Below are 19,379 nucleotides of genomic sequence, written 5' to 3' on the forward strand. Positions count from 1 at the left end.
CTGACATTTCTCTGTGACTGACCCGACAAGGGGTTATACTTTACAGGATAGGGCTTTATTGGGAGTTCTCTTAGACTGCTAGGATCATATTATTTGAACTATAATGTTTGTATCATCTAGTGACTTCATATAATGGGGACGGGAATGGGATGATTTGGAGGTTTGCCTCTGCTAGGCTCAGCTCAATGATGACAACATCCCACAAACAATTTCCTCCCTCCCCTTCCCCCTCTTCCACTGTCTCCTCCAGCAAAGGCAGCAGCTGGCGGGCAGAACCAGCACATGGTATCCCAGAATCAAATCACCAGCTGAAATACTGCTGGTCAAAGATGAAAAACTCAATTTTGCCCATGAATATCAATTTGGGAGGTCATTGTGTAATACACAACTGTAACCCAAGAGGTAGGCTAGTACCACACAAGCTGACCACTCAGAATATGGGTGGGGGGAGTACCTCTGCCTCCAGGGGGGCTCAAGGCTTTCCCTACCTCTTTACTCCCCCTCCAGAGAGGAGAAAATGTGATCCAAGTGAAGGATGACATAGTCTCTAAAGGAGAGACGGGGTGGGGGTGGGGGAATAGCTTTTGTTAGGATGAGCCAAAGTGGTCCTCAAGGCTATTTGCCTCTTCTGTTGTGAGGGGCTGGAAGCTGTTGCCCACCTCCAAAGGCTGCATGGGCCCTGGGGAGAGCTCAGGGTAATAACATGCGTGTTGTAGGCCTTAGAAGCAAGAGTCCTCACGGGCTGTCCAGTAGCAAGTCTGCCAGGGGAAAAAAGTTGGCGAGTCCTATCTTTTCTTGTTCATCAAGTAGGAAGAGAGTTTCCAAATAGAATTTGGGATATTGACCTTGCCCTTTCTTTAAACTCCATCAGTACTAACAATAATGACACAGATGATTTTTGAAGGTTTCTATTCTAAGTCCGGCTAAAAGAGAACGAAAGAGATTCTTTGTATGAATCCTCCTTAAAAGAAGTGGTTATGTCGGTAAAAGGAGCCCACTTTGGACGGAAGTACTGAATCAGGGATGTCCTGACTCACAGATGGGGAAGTGTGGGTAAGAACAAGGGTCTATCCCAGAACAGCTCCTCCTTGTTCTCAGCACAAAATCGCAAATCTTTCAAGTAGTGATTTCCAAATAGAAAACCTCTGTTATCAAATCAGGAAGATAATTTAATGCCAATGGTAGCAAAGAGGGTTTTTTTTTTTTTGACCCAGATAAACTAGTCTCAGATTTCCTTCGAGTTCACACTCTCCACACCTCAGTATTATTTTTGAAATGGCTTGGATCTGTGCAGTTTCTTTTCTTCAAAGACTCATTTATCCTAACAACTTAGGATTATTACTTTAGAATTTGAAAATGGAAACCCAGAGGCCTTGATTAGAAGAGGTAGAAATTAAAGAGAGGACAAGCTTCGAAAAGTACCAGTCCCATATTGACTGAGGTAGGGCTTGTGTATTAACTGAGATGGGGTTCTTCCACCAAAATATTTTATACAGAACGAATATATCTAATTGCATCAGTGTGTCATATCCCCAAATTTGTGGGCTATTGGCGAAACCAGAGCCTTGGACAGTGAAGGAAAAGGGTTGTGTGAGTACAGAGAGCTGACTCAGAGGAGAGTCAAGATAAAAATAAGTGGTTTTTCTGGCTTTGAAAGAACCACCCCATTTTGACTACCCCCAGGTGGGTCTTTTTGGACCCACAGCCCAGAAAGCAGGTTTCTACCTGGGGCGTTTGGTTACTTTCAAGCTGAAGAGACTAGGAGGATGAAACGGTGACTGACTGGCCTGCTTACCCCAAAAGGAAAATCTGAGCATTATCCATACTAATTTCTTTCCTGGGGCAGCTGCTCCAAGAATTTTAGTATTCAACTTTCACCAATATGATAGACAATCATTTGTTTGATTTCCACTCGTGAGAAACAGGTCTATAAAGAGAGCCTCTGCAGTAGAGAGGACAGGATGGCTTCCTTTCCTGTGGGCCTTACGTCAACCACAGATTATACCGTGAAGGGCTGCTCACAGCGGGAACACACTGTCAAGAAAAGAGGAAACAGGGCGTTTTTCCTGAATGGGGAAAAAAAATGCAAAACTAAGCCTTCTTTAACACCGTTCCTATAATTTATTCCCAATTTATGTGATTTCATCTGAACTAGCATTAAAGAAAAGTGTTAATGATACTTGAAACAGGACTTAAGCACTGTGGAAAATTTTATCTTTGAACTTAAAATCTGACAGGAGAAAAATCCAAACTCTAGAGAAATTAGGGAAATCAGCTTCTCTGAGAACCATTCCTCTATTTCTGGCCCTCCTTCTCCTAAAGCAGAAACTCGGCAAATGTGTCAAGGGTGTCTACACCGTGACTTGTTCTCTAGCACATGCAGTCTGACTGGGAAACATAGCATTAGCTGCACAAAGTCTAAATGCAGCCTAGGAACACTTGGCTTGTATATGTGCTTAAAGGAGGAATCAGAAAATGAGAACTGGTCCTACCTAGTTTTTTCCTATGCATCTCTAAAGTCATCCCAAGGACTCTCAGAACTCTGCTTTTGAGATCCTCTGTTCCTCTGAGCAGTTAGAAGCTGCTGCTGGGGGCTGCTGACAAGAGAATGGGGTATGTATGCAAAATACTCACCAAGTACTGGCAGTATGCAGAGCTGCAGCAGAGAGAAAGAAACAGAACACGGGAGTTCTCTGCTTTTTGAGAGATTGTTTCCTGTTTTAACAAGAATGTACATCGGGAAGCAGGGGCGAAGTTTAATATTTATCAAAATAGAAATGACATTAAAGCCCATTGCGGCTTTCTCCTCAATCCTCAAGAAATTCCATGAAGAGGGAAAAAAAGGAAAAGGGAGTTGAGGGGCAGAAATCTTCTGACGTGAGGACTCCCTGGGCACAGGCACAGGCACAGGGAAGCCATCACTAAGTTACCCCCCCATTAAGAGTCTGATTTGGACACCTGGGATAGGCATTCCAGGATCTGGTCTTCACTGTGGGCAGGGCAGCCCCCATAGAAGACACATCCTTTCCTTGAATCTACCTTTCCTATGAGAAAAGTATAAAGGACCCTCATTAAGTGCCCTTTCAGGGAGTCACAAAGCCTTTCCAGGCACTCAACTGAAAGTGTTTCTGGAAGCTGAAGTTGTCCTCAGCCCCTCTGGAAAAGCACAAATGCCAGCATCCTCTTACAGGGCTGCTCTCTAGGGTCACCTCCTGAGAGGCTTCAAACTCTCTCACAAAAGAACAATCTGCCCAGGCCTGTTTTTTTTTTTTTTTTAAATAAGGAAAGGAAGACATTCTTGCAGGCCCAATTTATAGCAAAGGAAACATTTCAGGGGAATAAAAACACCTTCTAGTGAAACACAAATGCAAAGAGCCTCATTCCAGGTGTGAGGAGGAGGAGGAGGAGGCACTCGAAAGAGCTCTTTAAAACCCCGAGGAAGCTGCACTGAATCAGTATTAAGTTTTGTTTCGCTTTTTTAATGGATTGTCCTTTTCATGTTTATCCCATGGCCCTGGTCTAGCCCATGCGGCCCTCTGGGGGTGCTCTTTGAGCTGTTGGCCAAGATGGTGGACGGTGTCTCGAGGGGATGTGGCTGAGGCCAAGAGTCCCCCTAGAACCTGGCCTCATCTGGGGTGAGGAGGCAGCTCTGGTTTGGGGGTTGCTCAGAGGCAGGGTTCTTTCTGGTACTTCCTGGGATGTTCACTGGAGGGGGCCAGGCATCTGATGCGTGCTGGAGAAGGGTCACAGCCAGAGCAAGGCTCCCCTGTAGCTGAGTAAGTCTGGGAAGTATCATTTTAAAATGACATGTATCCGACCACAGTGGGAAATTAAACAGGACAGAGAAGGCCAAGGAGTAGGGAAATTACAGCTTTGTCATTGCCGAGTCAAAATGTATGCCTCCCCAAGAGATCCCGGCGCTGCAGAGAACACCCGATCCCCAGGCCCACAGTCAAGGCTGGAGCGAGAGGCAAAGAGCAGACCGGAACCTTCACTGGGAGCGAGAGCTCCAGCCCCGCGGCAAGCAAGTGGGAGATAAAAGGCTAATATCCTCAGATCAAGTCTCAACACCCCTCTATCCAGGAAAGCTACACCACCCTCTTCTTTAGCAGCCCCTTCAGAGAGCTCCAGTTAAAACGGGAGAAAAAGGGGACTGGCCTCCGTGGTCAGGCGCAGCTCTGCCTCTGAAGTCTAGACCATCCGTCCGGCAGTTGCAGGGTTAAAGCCAGCACTTAAAACTGGAACCCCATTAAGCCCAGGCTCATTAAGCCCAGGCTCGGAGAACTGGGAGCAGCAGGGAAGCCAAAGGAAACTAATTTTGGAGGTTCTCCAAGCTGCCAATCACAAGCATATTTCTAACAGTCCCAGTGTTGTTTGAGTTGCTTGTTTTTCCACAGGCTGCACAATAGGGTCTGGTTATTCATTGAAAAAGTCTGCAAGGGAGCCCCGCCCTCCATTCACAACCAATTTGGAATGCTCCATTCAGGCAAGAGGGGGACTAGGCAGCTCAGCTCGCTGGGGCGGACGGAGCAGAGCCCAGCTGTCGCCGCAGGGACGCTTGCTCGCCCAGTGCGCTGTGTTTATGTAAGAAATTCAGACACTGCAGGCGCCTGCCTGCTCTGCTCCCTCCCTGAGATTCAGAAGGCCAAGACCCTGGCTGAAATCCGCAAGGATGGGCAAGTCGGCTCCAAGTAAGGTCGGCAAGTGCCCGCCGGCAAAAGGGGGAAAGGCGAACTACCTTGCGTTGCCCCGTTCGGAATCCGACTGTAGCTACCAGCTGAGAGAAAAGACTTCACTGGTATTTCTCCTGCCCCCAGACAAGCTGGTTGGCATTAGAGGACAGCTCTCTATGGAAGTCAGCCTTTCCAGACTCCTTGCTTTTCCATTCACTGCCAGTAGCTACATGGGGAGCCACCTGGCATCCTCCTCAAGGGAGAGGGTCTCCGGAGACACTACGAGATTCTCTGGCTGCAGAGAGGGGGAGGGTGCGAGCTACCTATTATGAACAGCTTCACAGTTCCTTTCCTGGCTTCACATCCGGCTTGAAAGGTTTATAATCCCCCCCACTCCCGCCCATACCCAAGAGACATCAAAAGGGAAGAGCACGGATATCTTGGGGTTGGCGGGTGCAATCCACTCCAAGGACAACGCAAAGTACAAGGCTAAAAACTAGTTTGGTTTCTTAGAGATTTTTTCCCCCAAATCTTCAATAATTACCCTGAAGATCTGATGAAGCCAGTCTGACAGCCAGAGTTTATTTCAAGAAAAGCATCCTACTTTGTGAAAATCAAATCCACAAGATAAATTAGCTCTTGGGTTGTTTCCTTTTTTCAGAACATATTTGGCTATTTTCAAATATCTCCTCTCTACCTCTTCTCTTCGCCTTCCCAGTCCCTTCCCCCACACTAGTGAACTCGGAGGGCAACACCGGATGCATTTCTCTACAGCTTTTCTGACCACAGAACCTCCATTCAATGCCTTGGCTGCTCTGCAGACCAGTGGCAAACTCCTGGTCTCCTAAGAGCTAGATCTTACCCTGCTCCCTGGAGTCTTTGCGCCCTGTCCTGCAACCTTCCCCAGAGGTTTCCTCATTCTGGGCAGGGGAGCCCCCCTTTGTTTGCTTTGTGGGGGCTCTTCCCTTAAGAAGAGCGGCTACTCCCTTGCCAAGCCTAAAGGAGTACTTACATTGTGGTTACACTTACACACACACACACACACACACACACACACACACTCTCTCTCTCTCTCTCTCTCATTTGCGCCCACCCGCATATACACTGGGGACCTAGTATTTTGCCCCTCCTTTAAGCCTAGCCTCTTAGAGGGCTGGGACAATGATAGAAACTGACGACCAAAGCCTCTGTTAAATGAGCTTGATGAGTTCACAAAATGAATTTTTAAAAAAGCAACCTAATCCGGTACTGGCAGCAGCAAGCCTGGCACTTGTCCAAGAGCTGGGAGCTGCAACATGACAAGACTCTGAGCTCCTTGGATTCCAAGTGGAGAAGCACTGTGTGCCAGGGCACAGATGGGGCCCAAGCTGCCTCAAGGGCAGCCGTGCGCCCGAGAGGGGGCTGTCAGCCTCTGAGACTGGTTCTACTTTACTGCCATTAAAACTCGAGTCACATGTGGAGGCTACAGTCCCTTGGTAGAGAATCACACACCCCACCCAAGCCTACCACCACGAACAGTTTTCCTGAGACTGGAATGAAAACAATGATACCCCTAGATGGTAGAAATGGCAGATAATACAAATCTGCAGCTCTGTTGTGCGGCCCATATCTTAATCTTATAAAACTAGAAGAATGCTGAAAACAGGGTAGATGGTAATTTCTCGAAGGATACCAGGATTTTGTTAGCTCTGGAATTCACATAAGTGATGTGCCTGGGGCAGACACACATGTAATTCCCCGTCCCAAGTTCTTGCCAAACACAAAGGACTGGAAAGGTTACTGGGTTTTATTAGAGGGCTAAGAGCAGAAAGACATCAAAGAGGAAGAGAAAAAGTCATTGTTTTTAATAAGCCTAACTGAATTAAAGTCAGAGAAAATAGATTTCTTGTGAACATATGGCTCTCTTAGATAAATGGGGACTCTAGGTCTTGGATCCTTAAGAGTCTGGTCTAAGGATCTTAGAGGCTAGCAAAACAGGAAGGATTTCCAGTCGCTTAGCACCCTCTCTGTGGTAAGGTAGTGGGCTAGAACAAAGACTCTGAAAGATACACTGTAGCCAGGAGTCACATGACCTCTTCCCTCCACATCCCCCCACCCCCAACACTCCTGTCTTCTACCTTCCGAACTTCTGGCTCCCAAAAAGGACAAACTGATAGTTTTGAGTCCCCCACATCTCTCATTTTCCAAGTGCTTAAAGTGCCTACAGTTATTTTCTTAGCTTCCAAACAAAAAGACTTAGGAACCATCTTTTCAAGTAGAAATGGTCCAAGACCACAGAGCAGGTAAACTTAAGAGTTTTTCTCCAAACTGGGCCCCAAATGATGTGCATTCACTCTCAAAAAGGAAGGCTCTGTCTCTACTCTATCAACTTCACATGTAGTTTAAAAAAAAAAAAAAAGTCCAGTTGAATAATTTCATATTAAAACAGGATTAAGATCAATGTGTTTTAGGCTCAAGGGCTGCCTTTTTCCTGAGCCACCTACTACAATGTATTTATGAGAAGTCGATTTTATCAGTTAATTAGCCAGTCCTTAGGAAATTACTTGTACTTCCTCCGATCGGTCCACTCTTTTTGAAACACACATCTAAAAAAGAACACTTCAAGGGGAAAATGAGGTCATTTGGATTTTCAAACAGTTCTCTAAATTATATTTGCTATGGAGGCCATGGTTTTAAAATAAGATTTTTATCAAGCCTTTTTCCCCACTATAAAATATTTTTGTTATTCAAGATGCTGACAGGTAAACATTCACAGTATTACAATTCAAACAAATGAGTGTAATTTAAAGAAAATTAGAACTGAAATCTGCATTTAAAAAATACTATTGATATATCCTAAAATCTAGTAATACCCTTAAGTGCCAAGTCAGTCCAGAAAAATTAATGTAAGCTCCCCCTCCCCAAACCTAAGCACTGTGAGTTCCAATCTTATCCATGGTTTTGGTTTATAGTTAATTCTATGAAAACGTACAGTAAAAACGTATACACATCTAACCACTGACCCAGATTCCAGGTATGCAACTCTGTGTTAACAGACATATTTAGCTATATGCACATTTATATGGATATATATGTACACAAACTTATTTATATTATACAGGATGTATACAGATAAGTCTTGTCTGTATGTACACTAGTGTGTCTTATAGGAAAGATGTCAGTTTTATAATTTTTCTGTTTTATAGATCTCTTCCAAATCCTAGATGGAAAAACTCAAAGCACCAAGATACTTAATAAGTTTTTCAGGATCACGGAATGAAGAGAACTGAGGTGTCAAATTGGGTGGCCTATAGCCTCCCTAAGTCTTTTCTGAGGGCTGGCTCTAGGTTCTTGGAATCATTAGGGAGAGCCTGGACCACACCTGCATGTGCCGATACCCCCCAGCCCTGCAGCTCTGTGAGAGCTTTTGTAAGGATAATATTTTATAATTTCTTTTTCTCATTTCACCTAACCCCTCCCCTTTGCCCCAAACTACCAGTCAGTCTCTCCAGTTATCTGGACCTTATATTATCCCTTCTGTAAAATGAAGGGGTTAGGAAGGCTATGTCTACAAGGGACCTGCAGTCCAAACAATCTAGGACTTCAAGGTTACTTCTCAGGATCAGGGGACAATGGGGGGCATCGGCAGAACCTCTATCGTCGTCTATAGGTTGCACTTTCTGTTGCCTTGAATTTGATCTTTAAGAGTTTCCAGATGGGGGGATACTTTGCTAATGTCTGTATTTGTGAGGTAAGGTGAAGTCTATGTAGCTAGAAGTAAGCTGAACATTTTTCTAAGACTTACAAGGACAATGGTTTCATTTATTCAAATCACACTTATGGATAGATGCCTCTGGGTAGGAACCCAAATCTGGAAAACTTACAAAACATAATCTCTTTAGAAGCTGAGCTCATAGCACTTACTGAAAAAAGTAAGCCATAATCTTCAAAACTGACATTCTAAAATAAAAATTACCACATCACTTAGTATTTCTTTTTCTCCCATACACACACACACACACACACACACACTCTCTGCCTTTGCACCCTCCCACACACATTCTCTCTGCCTTTGCACCCTCCCTCACACACACACACACACACACACACACACAGGAAAATTAATCAAATCATCTTAAAAGGACCAAGTATAATCAGTGTGGCAGGCCACAGAAGAATATTTGTTACAAATGCTTTTGCTACTATAGGGAAAAGGTTTACTTTACTGGGCAAGTGCAGTTTGGTTTACAGTTCATTGATTGGCTGATTCAAATCAACTCATAAGGTTTTATTAAATTTGAATGAGTTTCTCCTCCTCCCCTAGAATAATCATGGGCTCTTCCAGAAGGTGACTGCAGTCAAAGCTGATCCTCAATCCAAGGCTGTGAGAGGTGCTCCCAGAGAAGTCTGCCCAGCACCCCCTCCATCTCCACTGTCAGTCACAACTGCAGTCAAACCAGTCGCAAACAACAGGAAAGGCGAACAGCTCAAGAACATCCCACCCCAACCTTGTACTCTTACTTAACTTCTAAGGCAAGCTGATCTGCTTGAAACCCTCCTTCTTAAAGCTCCATCTCCAGAAATAAGAGTCAGAGAAGGGGAGAGAATTATTAAAACACCTTTTGAGGCTACTCAACCATCTGTTTCATCCTTAAAGGACAGAAAAGCTCAACCTTAAGAAGTTAAGGCAAAAAGCAAACAAAAAACACATCCCACTTGGTAAGCAGAAACCTCTCAAAGCATCTCCATTTTAGGTAGGTATAGCAATTTAATTGAAGAATTTAGCACATTCTATTGGCTGAGTGGGAATTATTTCTAAGGAGCCAAAACACATTTATTGATTCCTTCACTTTAGCCTATTCCTGCAGATAAACATCTCTCATCTCAAATATAAATCTTGTTTACTGACATCTTTCTCTAATGAGCATACCTTTGCTTCAGCACATGAAATCAATTTGAATGCAGTCATCTCAACTCCCTCTTAACTCTTTGGGTTACAGAGAAACAAACAAAAGTGTCATAAAAGCATTTCAAAGAACTTCTGCCAAGAAAGCCACCTCCCAAGCAGACTGCGGTTTATGCTGCTCTGAGCAGAAACGGGAAAGGCTGGGCCCAATTGTCAACACAGAACAAAGTGGGATTACAAATCCTGTCTTTTATCTTGCAACACACACACACACACACACACACACACGCACGCACGCGCACACACACAATATTTGGGTTATCTTTATTTAGCCTTTTAGTGGCAACCTTCCCAAACACTTGAAAGCAATCAAAGGGCAATAATTAACATGCATGCCCCTTCCTATAGAGAAACTATAGTGAGCTGTGACATCGCTAAGGTAAGTACGCATCTGCGGGTTAGAGTTTACTCCCTTTTAAATTTCATGGCATTGTGCCTTGAACAGGGTGCATTAAAGAATGTTTAGCTGGTACCTCTGATCTTTTATCTAATAATTTCGAATAGCCAGCTTTTACTTAGATACAAAGAACCCTCTCTCTCCCGTGGCATTTACACACATAAACACACACACACACACACACCACACTAAAAGCAGGGAAGAATTTGTTGGTGCAAAATGAGAAATCGAATCCTTGCCTGGCTCAGGTGCTTGCTATTATAAACTATGACTAAGAGACATGAATTTCTCTATGATGCAACCCTCAAGAGAGGCAGCATTTTCTCCAGGCCTCTCTTTAAACCTGCTCACTCGCCAGTGACTAATGCTCTCTAGAGCTGCCCTGTGCTGCTCACATTTCATCAGCCAGCTTTGTCCTTGATAGCTCTGCCTGGACCATAGAAGCTCCCAAACCTGTTGAGGACAGCCCGGAAAGATCGGCACAAAGCTAACCATGCCCTTGCCAGCACCGAGAGCCATCTTTTGAGCTTCCCACTGCGTTTATTAACACAATGATAGGGGCCCTTCACGAACATTCGAAGAGTAAGTTTAGACTCCTCTCTGAAAGAGAAGTCCTAAACTACACGAAAAATAAGAGTCAATCAGGTCACACCGTGACCACCCTGTGTCAACTTAGAAGTAGAAACAAAATTGACAACATGTTGGGTGAGGCCACAATTAACTGGAATCTTCCATTAACTATTTTCTGCACCTTTAAAAGAGAAAAAAATGTCAGACTCATGATCTGCATCAAGGAATTAATTTATAAAACAAACCAAAAAAACGCCATAAAATAATGTCTGGTTAATGGATGTTAAGTCCAACATCTTATATATATGATGTCAGTTGATTGATAATTCTGAGCTTGAAGGCTTGCAATATTCTTAGGCAAAAAGAAATTTAGGATGAAATTATGTTCAGTAAATCTTACCTGCAAAGGAATAAAAGCATTTTAGAAATAACTCCAATAAGGAACGAAACAAAAGTTTTGGGGGTTAACTCTGAATTATTAAGAGAAACTAAATGCATTCCACTGTCCAAATACACTGGCAATGGCTGAAAAGAGTCTTCCAGACATGGATGTTCTAAGACCAAACATTTTCGGAACAAACGTGCCACCCCCAGAAAGGTACTTACAGTTATCAGACTGGAAATCTGGGACAAATTGTTCATCATCAGGAACTTGTGCTGGAAAAGAGATTTTTATTTTAGACCTTTAAGTTTTATTACAAAGCACAGCGAAATGTTTTATATGGAAAATCGGACAGCCAAGAAACTTGCCTTCAGCTAACCAAGCCTCTTGAAGTTGACTGAGATCCTGAAACAGCTCTGGAATTGAAAACAGAAGACACCAGAATGAGAACTCCTGTGCTGGGGAGAACAGGGAGGGTGAGTCTACATGTGGCTCTCACAGGGGACCATTTGAAGAAGCCACAGACCAAAGGGAAACCTTCACTACCTTCAGAATCATGGGCCAGATCCGTGTCCAAAAACTTCCTCTTTCTGTCAATCACAGGCCGCCCTCTACATTCCTCTGATCGAGATTTCTGAAAGAGGCCAAGACACAGTGAAGGCTCAAGGGTAATAAAGGGGCCAAAGGGGATTGTGCTACTAAACCAATGAGAAGATTCATATTCGAAGAGGGAGAACAAAACAAACCAAAGCCACATAAACTTACCCCTGGGACCATAAAAGGGACTTGCTGATCATAAAACCCATCCATGGTGTTTCCAATGCCTCGAATATCACTTTGAAAGGTTTCAGCATTGAGTACTTTCTGGGGGGAAAGGGGTCCTCCTGTAATAGGAATTTGGGAGATTTTAACTGAGAGGGGAAAAGGAGAAATGAAGTAAATTTTACTGCTCTTTTTTTAGGGCCTGTGCAAAATCACTACCTTTCTCTGAGGTACTTAAAGCCCACTCAGGGTGTAAGATTTACAGACTAAAGGTGCGCCTGATTAAGGGCATCATAAGTTCATAGTGTACTTAGTGTCAAATCCATTTACCTAGCTGTCCTTCCCCCTCTCTCTAATCATTAACATCGTAAGTTTGTTACTGTCTGTTCTCTATAAAAACCAAAAGCAAAACTCCTTCTTGTCATTATAAAAGGGTGATTTCAAGTTTCTCTCCAATAGAAGATTCTCCAGGGTATTTATAATGTTAGGTCTTCTTTTTTTTTTTTTTTAAGAGATAATTTCATTTTTGACAGTACAGTGACAGGAAGTAGAAAAATGGGTTTAAGCCTTCCAAATTACTGGCAATTAAAAATTTGACATACATAGTGTTTCTAAAAGTAGTTTGTAGGTCAGTGGTAAGATACCATATATAGTTCCAGGCATATATTGATCAGAGATACACTAATTTTCACACAACACTCTTTTAAAACCTAATTCTTCTGTTCAAACAGATCTAGTGTCTGTAATGTCACAAATATTCCTATGGCAACTTACAGAGATTATCTGTGATATCACCAACTTCTAAAATAAATAAAATAGCCATGAAAAGTAATGAATCAAGGAAACTAAATTCCAACACACAGATTTTAAATGCATCTCTACCAGAGATCTTAAAAAAGCATTAAAAGCAAAAGATCCATGTACAGAAAATTCAGTTTGTTTCTTAGAGTGAAGTCAATTTTCCCCAAACTTACAAAAAAATATTAAAACTTATTTCAGCACTGTCAAGTCTTGGGCCTGGGAAGACAGGTTGAAGGTCAAAATGGAAAGGAGGGAACGTTTTCCTTTTTCTTTTCTTTTTTTTTTTTTTTTAAGATTTTATTTATTTATTTGACCAACAGAGATCACAAGTAGGTAGAGAGGCAGGCAGAGAGAGATGGGGGGTGGGGAGGAGCAGGCTCCCTGCTGAGCAGAGAGCCAATGTGGGGCTCCATCCCAGGACCCTGAGATCATGATCTGAGCCAAAGGCAGAGGCTTAACCCACTGAGCCACCCAGGCGCCCCAGGAGGGAACGTTTTCTAATTTCAGAGGAATAAGTAACAATTTTAGGAAGGTACCACCTTCCTGAACCCTTTGTTTCATTCTCCAAATAGAAATGCGGTTAAATCAACAAAATGGAGAAAACAGTAATTTCATTTACGCAGCTCTAAACAAAGCAAAATGTTTGCAGATAATTCTTTTGTTTACCTTGTATACAAATTTTAAATAGGGAACTTTTTCTCAGTGGGCAATTCCACGCAACTTGTTTTTCTTAAGTGAGCAGGATACAAGAAAACCCTTCATGGTCCTCTCAGCACTCTGGCCCAACTAGTCAGAAATTTTCAAAGTCAAAGAGAAAGAGGGAGAGGAGCAAAACTGTACACAGTCCATAATTTCCTAGAAAAACACTCCCGCTGGCATGCCTGCATGCCTTCCAAACAGCGCTAAACGTTCAGAATAAAGCCTCTTTCTCAAATGTCACTAACCCATACATAAATCTGAGAAACGTCGGCAGTGAGTTGAGGGCCATGAAAATGAGTCCTCTGTAGACTTCAAAATCTGTCAGATTAAATCGTGACCTTAGAATTTATGTCAGGGTCTATAGGGGGGAAAGGGACAACGGAGAAGAGATCGGAGGGGGACATATTTCCGAGTCTCACGATGAAATACGTTGCAAGATACTTCACCACGAAGAACAATAATACCTTTTTAAAAAATGAAATAAAAGAAAGAAGCTGCCATAAGCGAACCAGGGAGGGGCATCGAGAATTTTTAAAGCAGCGCTCAGAGTTCAAGGGCTAGGAAAATCTTGTTCGAAGTATAATTTTTTGTAAAGCCTTACGGGAGTTTAAACCACTTCCTTTGTAGTCCCCCCTTCCCGGTGCCCCCAGGAAAACTTTAACGCGGCGCAGCGGCGCGATCGAGGCCCCTCCCCCGCGGCGCGCAGCGGGCCTGGTTTTATGAATGGAAGAGCGAGCCGCGGCCGCCACATCAGGTAAAGGCTGTAACTGGATCCCTCGCGCTGGGCCCCATTCACAAAACAAGACACACTTCCACCCAATTCCCAGCCTTCCCCATTCATGAAAACTCCTTTGGATGAGCCCCCGCCCCCACTTCCAACGCACGCCCAGCCTCCGACGCAGGCCCCTCACCCCCAGCGATTTAGGAAGAAAGCTCAATGCTTCATTCACAAAAAGGGAAAGGAAAAAAAAAAAAAAAAAAAAGCCGCAGGGAGCAGCGAGCCAACGAAAGAAACCCGCTTCATTCATAAAGTCATCCACGTTCATAAAACCGAGCCGCGGCGCCTGGCGCTACCAACCACCCTCAACGGCCCCCGGCCCCCGACCCCCAAACATCCAAACATCTCTCCTTGGCACTCCTCCGCAACCAGGAGTTCGGTTCCCCCCAGAGGTCTCCTCTCCTCTGAAAATGCGGACAGATCCCTAATCCAGCGAGAGGCTCCAGCATCTCTCCACCCCACCCCGCACCCGCTTTCCCCCCCCCACTATCCTCGGGCCGCTGCACTGATGCTCCCCGATTTCTCGAGAACCGCGATGCAGCCTGACGCCCTCAGGCTGCTGGGGGTGGGAGTTGGGGGATTGAGTGTCCACTTTCCACAATCTGAAACTTGCAAGGCCTGCATAAGTTCCTGGCCAACCCTCAAACCCTCAGGCTGCACATGCCTGTGTCACTTAACCCTTCCTGGTACTTTGGGGGGGTGGGCATCACCTCTCAAATATTCCCCTTCAAGCTGCTTCCCGCCCTCTCCTCCCCACCAGAAAAGCTTCGCCGGGCGTCTCTTCTCGCGAGCCTCCAAGTGTCCTCCGGGCTCTCAGACCTCCAGAGATTGTAAAGCCCCGCAACTCAGCGTCCCTCCCCCCCATCCCCACCCGAGAGCCCCAGCACCTCGCGCCGGGGCGCGCCTCCTCGCGACGTGCGGAAACCCGCTCTCCGAACGCTCCGGAACCGTTAGCCACCCCCACCCTACGCCTCCCAAGAACCGAACCGAAGCGAGCCACGAGAGGAGGGGGCAGCCGGCTCGGGGGTGGGGGTGGAGAGCTCAGTCCAGATAGAAAGTACACCCGGACTCTGAGGATTCTGAATCAGCCAGTGAACTCTCGCCAGCTGGGCCCTTCGGACCCGTTACTGGACACCCCCTTCGATGCCCCCCTGCCTCCTCGACGCCCCCTCACCTGAGGCAGCCGCTCTCCTCCCGTTGCAGCGGCCCCGGGGCGCAGGCGCGCTCACGCACGCGCGCACCGGGCCTGGGCGCCTGGGCAAATGGCTGGGCCGAACCGCTCCGGGGACGCTGAACCGCTCTGCGCACCAGCGGCTGGACTCTGCGCCGCAGCTGCCAACCAGGCTGGAGCGCTGGCCCGGCCCCCCGGGGCGTGCTGCTCCGCCTGCCGCCATTGGCCAGCAGTCCTAGCTCAGCCTGGTTCTCATTGGCCCGAGGCTGCTCCTCCGCCTGTCTATCACGTCTTGTTTACCCTGTCTGCGGGCAAATCCAGCCAAGCCGCCCCATCAACTCCAGCCCCCATTGGTCAATAACGCGTTCCTCTCCACCCGCTCAGGGGTCTGTTTTACATAATTTATGCACCGGGGGCCATTGGCCAATCAGCACAGGCTTGTTTATATAATGAATGTAAGGACGTTTTTCATTCATAAAAAACGCGACCTGAGGGGGAAGCTTAGCTGAGTCAGTGAAGCACTTAAAGGGGACGAAGCCGCGAAGAATCGCGTTTACTTCCCTCCTCGCAGCTCTCCCAACTTTTCACCGAGGCTTGGCTCTTCCCACGTCTCCATTCACCCCTGCTTCTCGCCCCCACCCCCCGCCCCGCAACGCCACTGCCTGGATGGGCCACTGGGCGCCAGACGTTCGCAGCTGCAGTACCAAGCAAAGTTATCATTTTAGAATTCAGGCGAGAGAAATTCGTCATTCCACCCAGAAAGAAACTCGCTGACCGACCTGGGCGTTTGGCCCACAGAAACACAGAAAACGGAAACCAAGCCCTCTAATCTTAGGTACCTTTAAGAGAGGCCTTAATTTCTTTTAACCAGGTTTCCAGTGGGGAGGAATAAGCAGTATCTCCCTTTAAAATCTGAGCTCTCAAACAGATTTTAATTACTATTTTATTCTGGCAAGGCCTAAGGCCCAAATAAATTCCGTTTGCTCCCCCTGTTTAATTGCAGTTTACAACGTCCGCCAGAGTGGGTCCCCACTCTGGCGGACGTTGAGATGAGAGAGGGTCGGAGCTCAAAGAAATCCTCTCCGGGGATGGCACCAACCAGTCAACCGACCTAGAAACGTAAATCCCTCCGAAACCGGCCTGCAGAGTTAGACCGCCTGCTTCCCTTCCGGGACTGCTTGTTTTCCATTTAAGTATTGAATGCAAGATGGTGCATTTGCGAATTAGATCCCGTGCAGCTGGGAACGGCGAGAAGCTACTCTGCCTGCCAAACGATCGGGCACTAACTGCAATTGCTGAGACTCTTAACAGGGTGTTCCAGGAAACAAATAAATAAGCAATTCTCTCCCCACTCTGCTCCCTCTACCCCCTTCTGTGAAGGCTGGGCAGCTCTCTGCTCTCCCCCAGGACGCTGGGGTGCCCTGCCATTCACCCCGTGTGCCCGTGGTAGGGAGGAAAAACATCAAATGTTAGAGGAGAGCCCCTCCCCTAGTGAAGGGGGTCCCAGGGTAGCCAACTGTGGGGCTGCCACCATCCCTGCCTGGGGAATGAAATGTGGATTTTTAGGGGGGGAAATTTTTTTTAAGTCAAAATTTGCCCACCTTCTTTTCTGTTTCTAGTTGTCTATCTTAAAGAGAGAAGCCACTTGTTTTGTCATTTATAGCCCAAGAAATGTTAGGGTACACCAAAGGAAACTGGAGTACACTGCTTGAGTCCTGGACCTAGCACTGGTCCTGTGGGAGCTATTGGTTCTGCAAGATACTTGGGGGGAGCACGAGTTGATGGGTGGGAAGGTGCTCTGAACTTTCAACAAGCAGTTCCATGATATTTAATTTTCCAATAGAGTATTTTGCTTCTGACCCCAGCTCAAGGACAGTTTTTCCCTTAGAACCTCTATTCATTGCCAGGTAATGCTATTTCTGTTTGGTGGATGGAGATTTTACCCCATTCCTGTGCTGCCACTGGGTTGCTACCAGCCCTGAGGCCTTTTTCTCTTCAGCTAGACTCCCCGCCCAGATGAGGTCCACATCCACTGCTCTAAGGCTGGCAGGCTCCAGAGTCTCTATGTGGGAGAAATTGCATGTGTCTCAGTTGATCAGCAAATCACCAGGAAATATCATTTGAAGCCCAAATAGTAGAGGACAGAACTGGTTGATTGCACAGGGAAGCAGATATTAGCTTGGTGTAGCATGAGGCAGGACTTTGGGATGTCTTGAGTGGCTCTGTGAAGGGACTGGGGTGGGGGTGGGGGCAGATAGATGCATGCAGGGAATTGTTCTAGCTCTAAGAGTCTATGATTCTGGAATTTGGAGCTTGTGTTGAACAGGGAGGTCCTTGGGGGCCCAGGCCCCATAGCTATCGTGTGAAACATGATGGTGTAACTCATGGTGACCGACTTTGGCATGCTGACTCCTGGGCCCAGAGTTGGTTCCTTTTTGTTTAGTATTTCTGATGTCTTTTCTCCACAAGTATTCCTCCTTTTCGTCTGTTTCTCCTTCTTGGTGACTTATGTCCTCTGCTGCCATCCCCATTTTACTCCCCATCTTCTTCTGTTATCTGTGCTTTATAAGATTTCCTTTACTCTCAGGGGGAACCTGGGTGGCTCAGTCAGTTAAGGCTTTTGATCTTGGCTCAGGTCATGTTGTCAGGGTGGTGGGATTGAGCCCCGCATTGGGCCCGTGCTTAGGGTGGAGTCTACTTGTCCCTCTCCCTCTGCTCCTCACCACCCTCTACTTGCTTTCTCTCTCAAATAACTAAATAAAATCTTCAAAAAAAAAAAAAGTGTAAGTGTCAGTATTTAGAAGTTCTTTGTCTAAGACATCCAGATGGCCAACAGACGCATGAAAAAGTGCTCCACATCACTCGGCATCAGGGAAATATAAATCAAAACCACAATGAAATACCACCTCACACCAGTCAGAATGGCTAAAATTAACAAGTCAGGAAACGACAGATGCCAGCGAGGATGCAGAGAAAGGGGAACCCTCCTACACTGTTGGTGGGAATGCAAGCTGGTACAACCACTCTGGAAAACAGCATGGAGGTTCCTCAAAAAGTTGAAAATAGAGCTGCCCTACGACCCAGCAATCGCACTGCTGGGTATTTACCCTAAAGATACCAGCGTTGTGATCCGAAGGGACACGTGCACCCGAATGTTTATAGCAGCAATATCCAAACTATGGAAAGAACCTAGATGTCCATCAACAGATGAATGGATAAAGAAGATGTGGTATATATACACAATGGAATACTATGCAGCCATCAAAAGAAATGAAATCTTGCCATTTGTGATGATGTGGATGGAACTAGAGGGTATTATGCTTAGTGAAATAAGTCAATCAGAGAAAGACAATTATCATATGATCTCCCTAATATGAGGAAGTTGAGAGGCAATGTGAGGGTTTTGGGGGGTAGGAAAGGAATACATGGAACAAGATTGGATCGGGAGGGAGACAAACCATAAGAGACTCTTAATCTCACAAAACAAACTGAGGGTTGCTGTGGGGAGTGGGGTAGGGAAAGGGTGGTTGGGTTATGGACATTGGGGAAGGTATGTGTTATGGTGAGTGCTGTGAAGTGTAAACCTGGCAATTCACAGATCTGTACCCCTGGGGCTAATAATACATTATATGTTTTAAAAAATTAAAAAAAAAAAGAAGTTCTTTGTCTAGTACATTGAGTTTTTCCTCCTTAGAATATCACTTACATTGAAGGTTTTGTCCAATGTATGTTCTAATGTACTGTTTCTTCTGTTCCAGGAGAGTAACAGGACTGGAAAAGATACCAAAAAGAGTGACCAGTCCTCTGGAACACTCATCTAGTGTCAACCTAGCTTTTGTCCTCCAGTGGTAGCAAAACTCAGTTAATTACAACAGGATAACTCACACCTTGTTGTTTGATGTGCAGTATGTCTTCAGGGAAAGAACATGGAAGGATGGAAAAACAAGTTCCTTGCTCCAAGCCTGAAAACATCTGTTCCCTTAGAGGACAGCTTTTAAAGTTTTCCCTAAAATCCCCAAAGCAGGTTAAAGCATAAGGCAGCCAACTCTGCCTCTAGCTGATCACCAAAATGGCGGCAGAAAATGTGGCAGCGTCCTGCTCTCAGTCCCTCACCTTGGGGGACTGCCTCCCATTCCTCTGTTAGAACTGTCCTGGTGAGTGTAGCCCTGGATGGAGGCTAGGGTGTGGGCTGCATGGACAC

At 45.7% G+C, this 19,379-nt stretch overlaps 1 protein-coding gene across 1 annotated transcript in view; it reads right to left on the minus strand.

The window, feature by feature from the left end:
• Window positions 1-15,348, minus strand: part of ETV5 (ETS variant transcription factor 5) — a 57,007-nt gene extending 41,659 nt beyond the window's left edge. The window contains 5 exon segments of the mRNA XM_032875582.1: window positions 11,192-11,242; window positions 11,336-11,383; window positions 11,514-11,601; window positions 11,733-11,851; window positions 15,182-15,348. Of these exon segments, the coding sequence (XP_032731473.1) occupies window positions 11,192-11,242; window positions 11,336-11,383; window positions 11,514-11,601; window positions 11,733-11,777 (232 nt within the window). The 5' untranslated portion in view covers window positions 11,778-11,851; window positions 15,182-15,348.
• Window positions 15,349-19,379: the final 4,031 nt, after the last annotated feature.

Source organism: Lontra canadensis, unplaced genomic scaffold, assembly GCF_010015895.1.
Source record: "Lontra canadensis isolate GAN:19392208 unplaced genomic scaffold, GSC_riverotter_1.0 scaffold56, whole genome shotgun sequence".
Taxonomy (NCBI): domain Eukaryota; kingdom Metazoa; phylum Chordata; class Mammalia; order Carnivora; family Mustelidae; genus Lontra; species Lontra canadensis.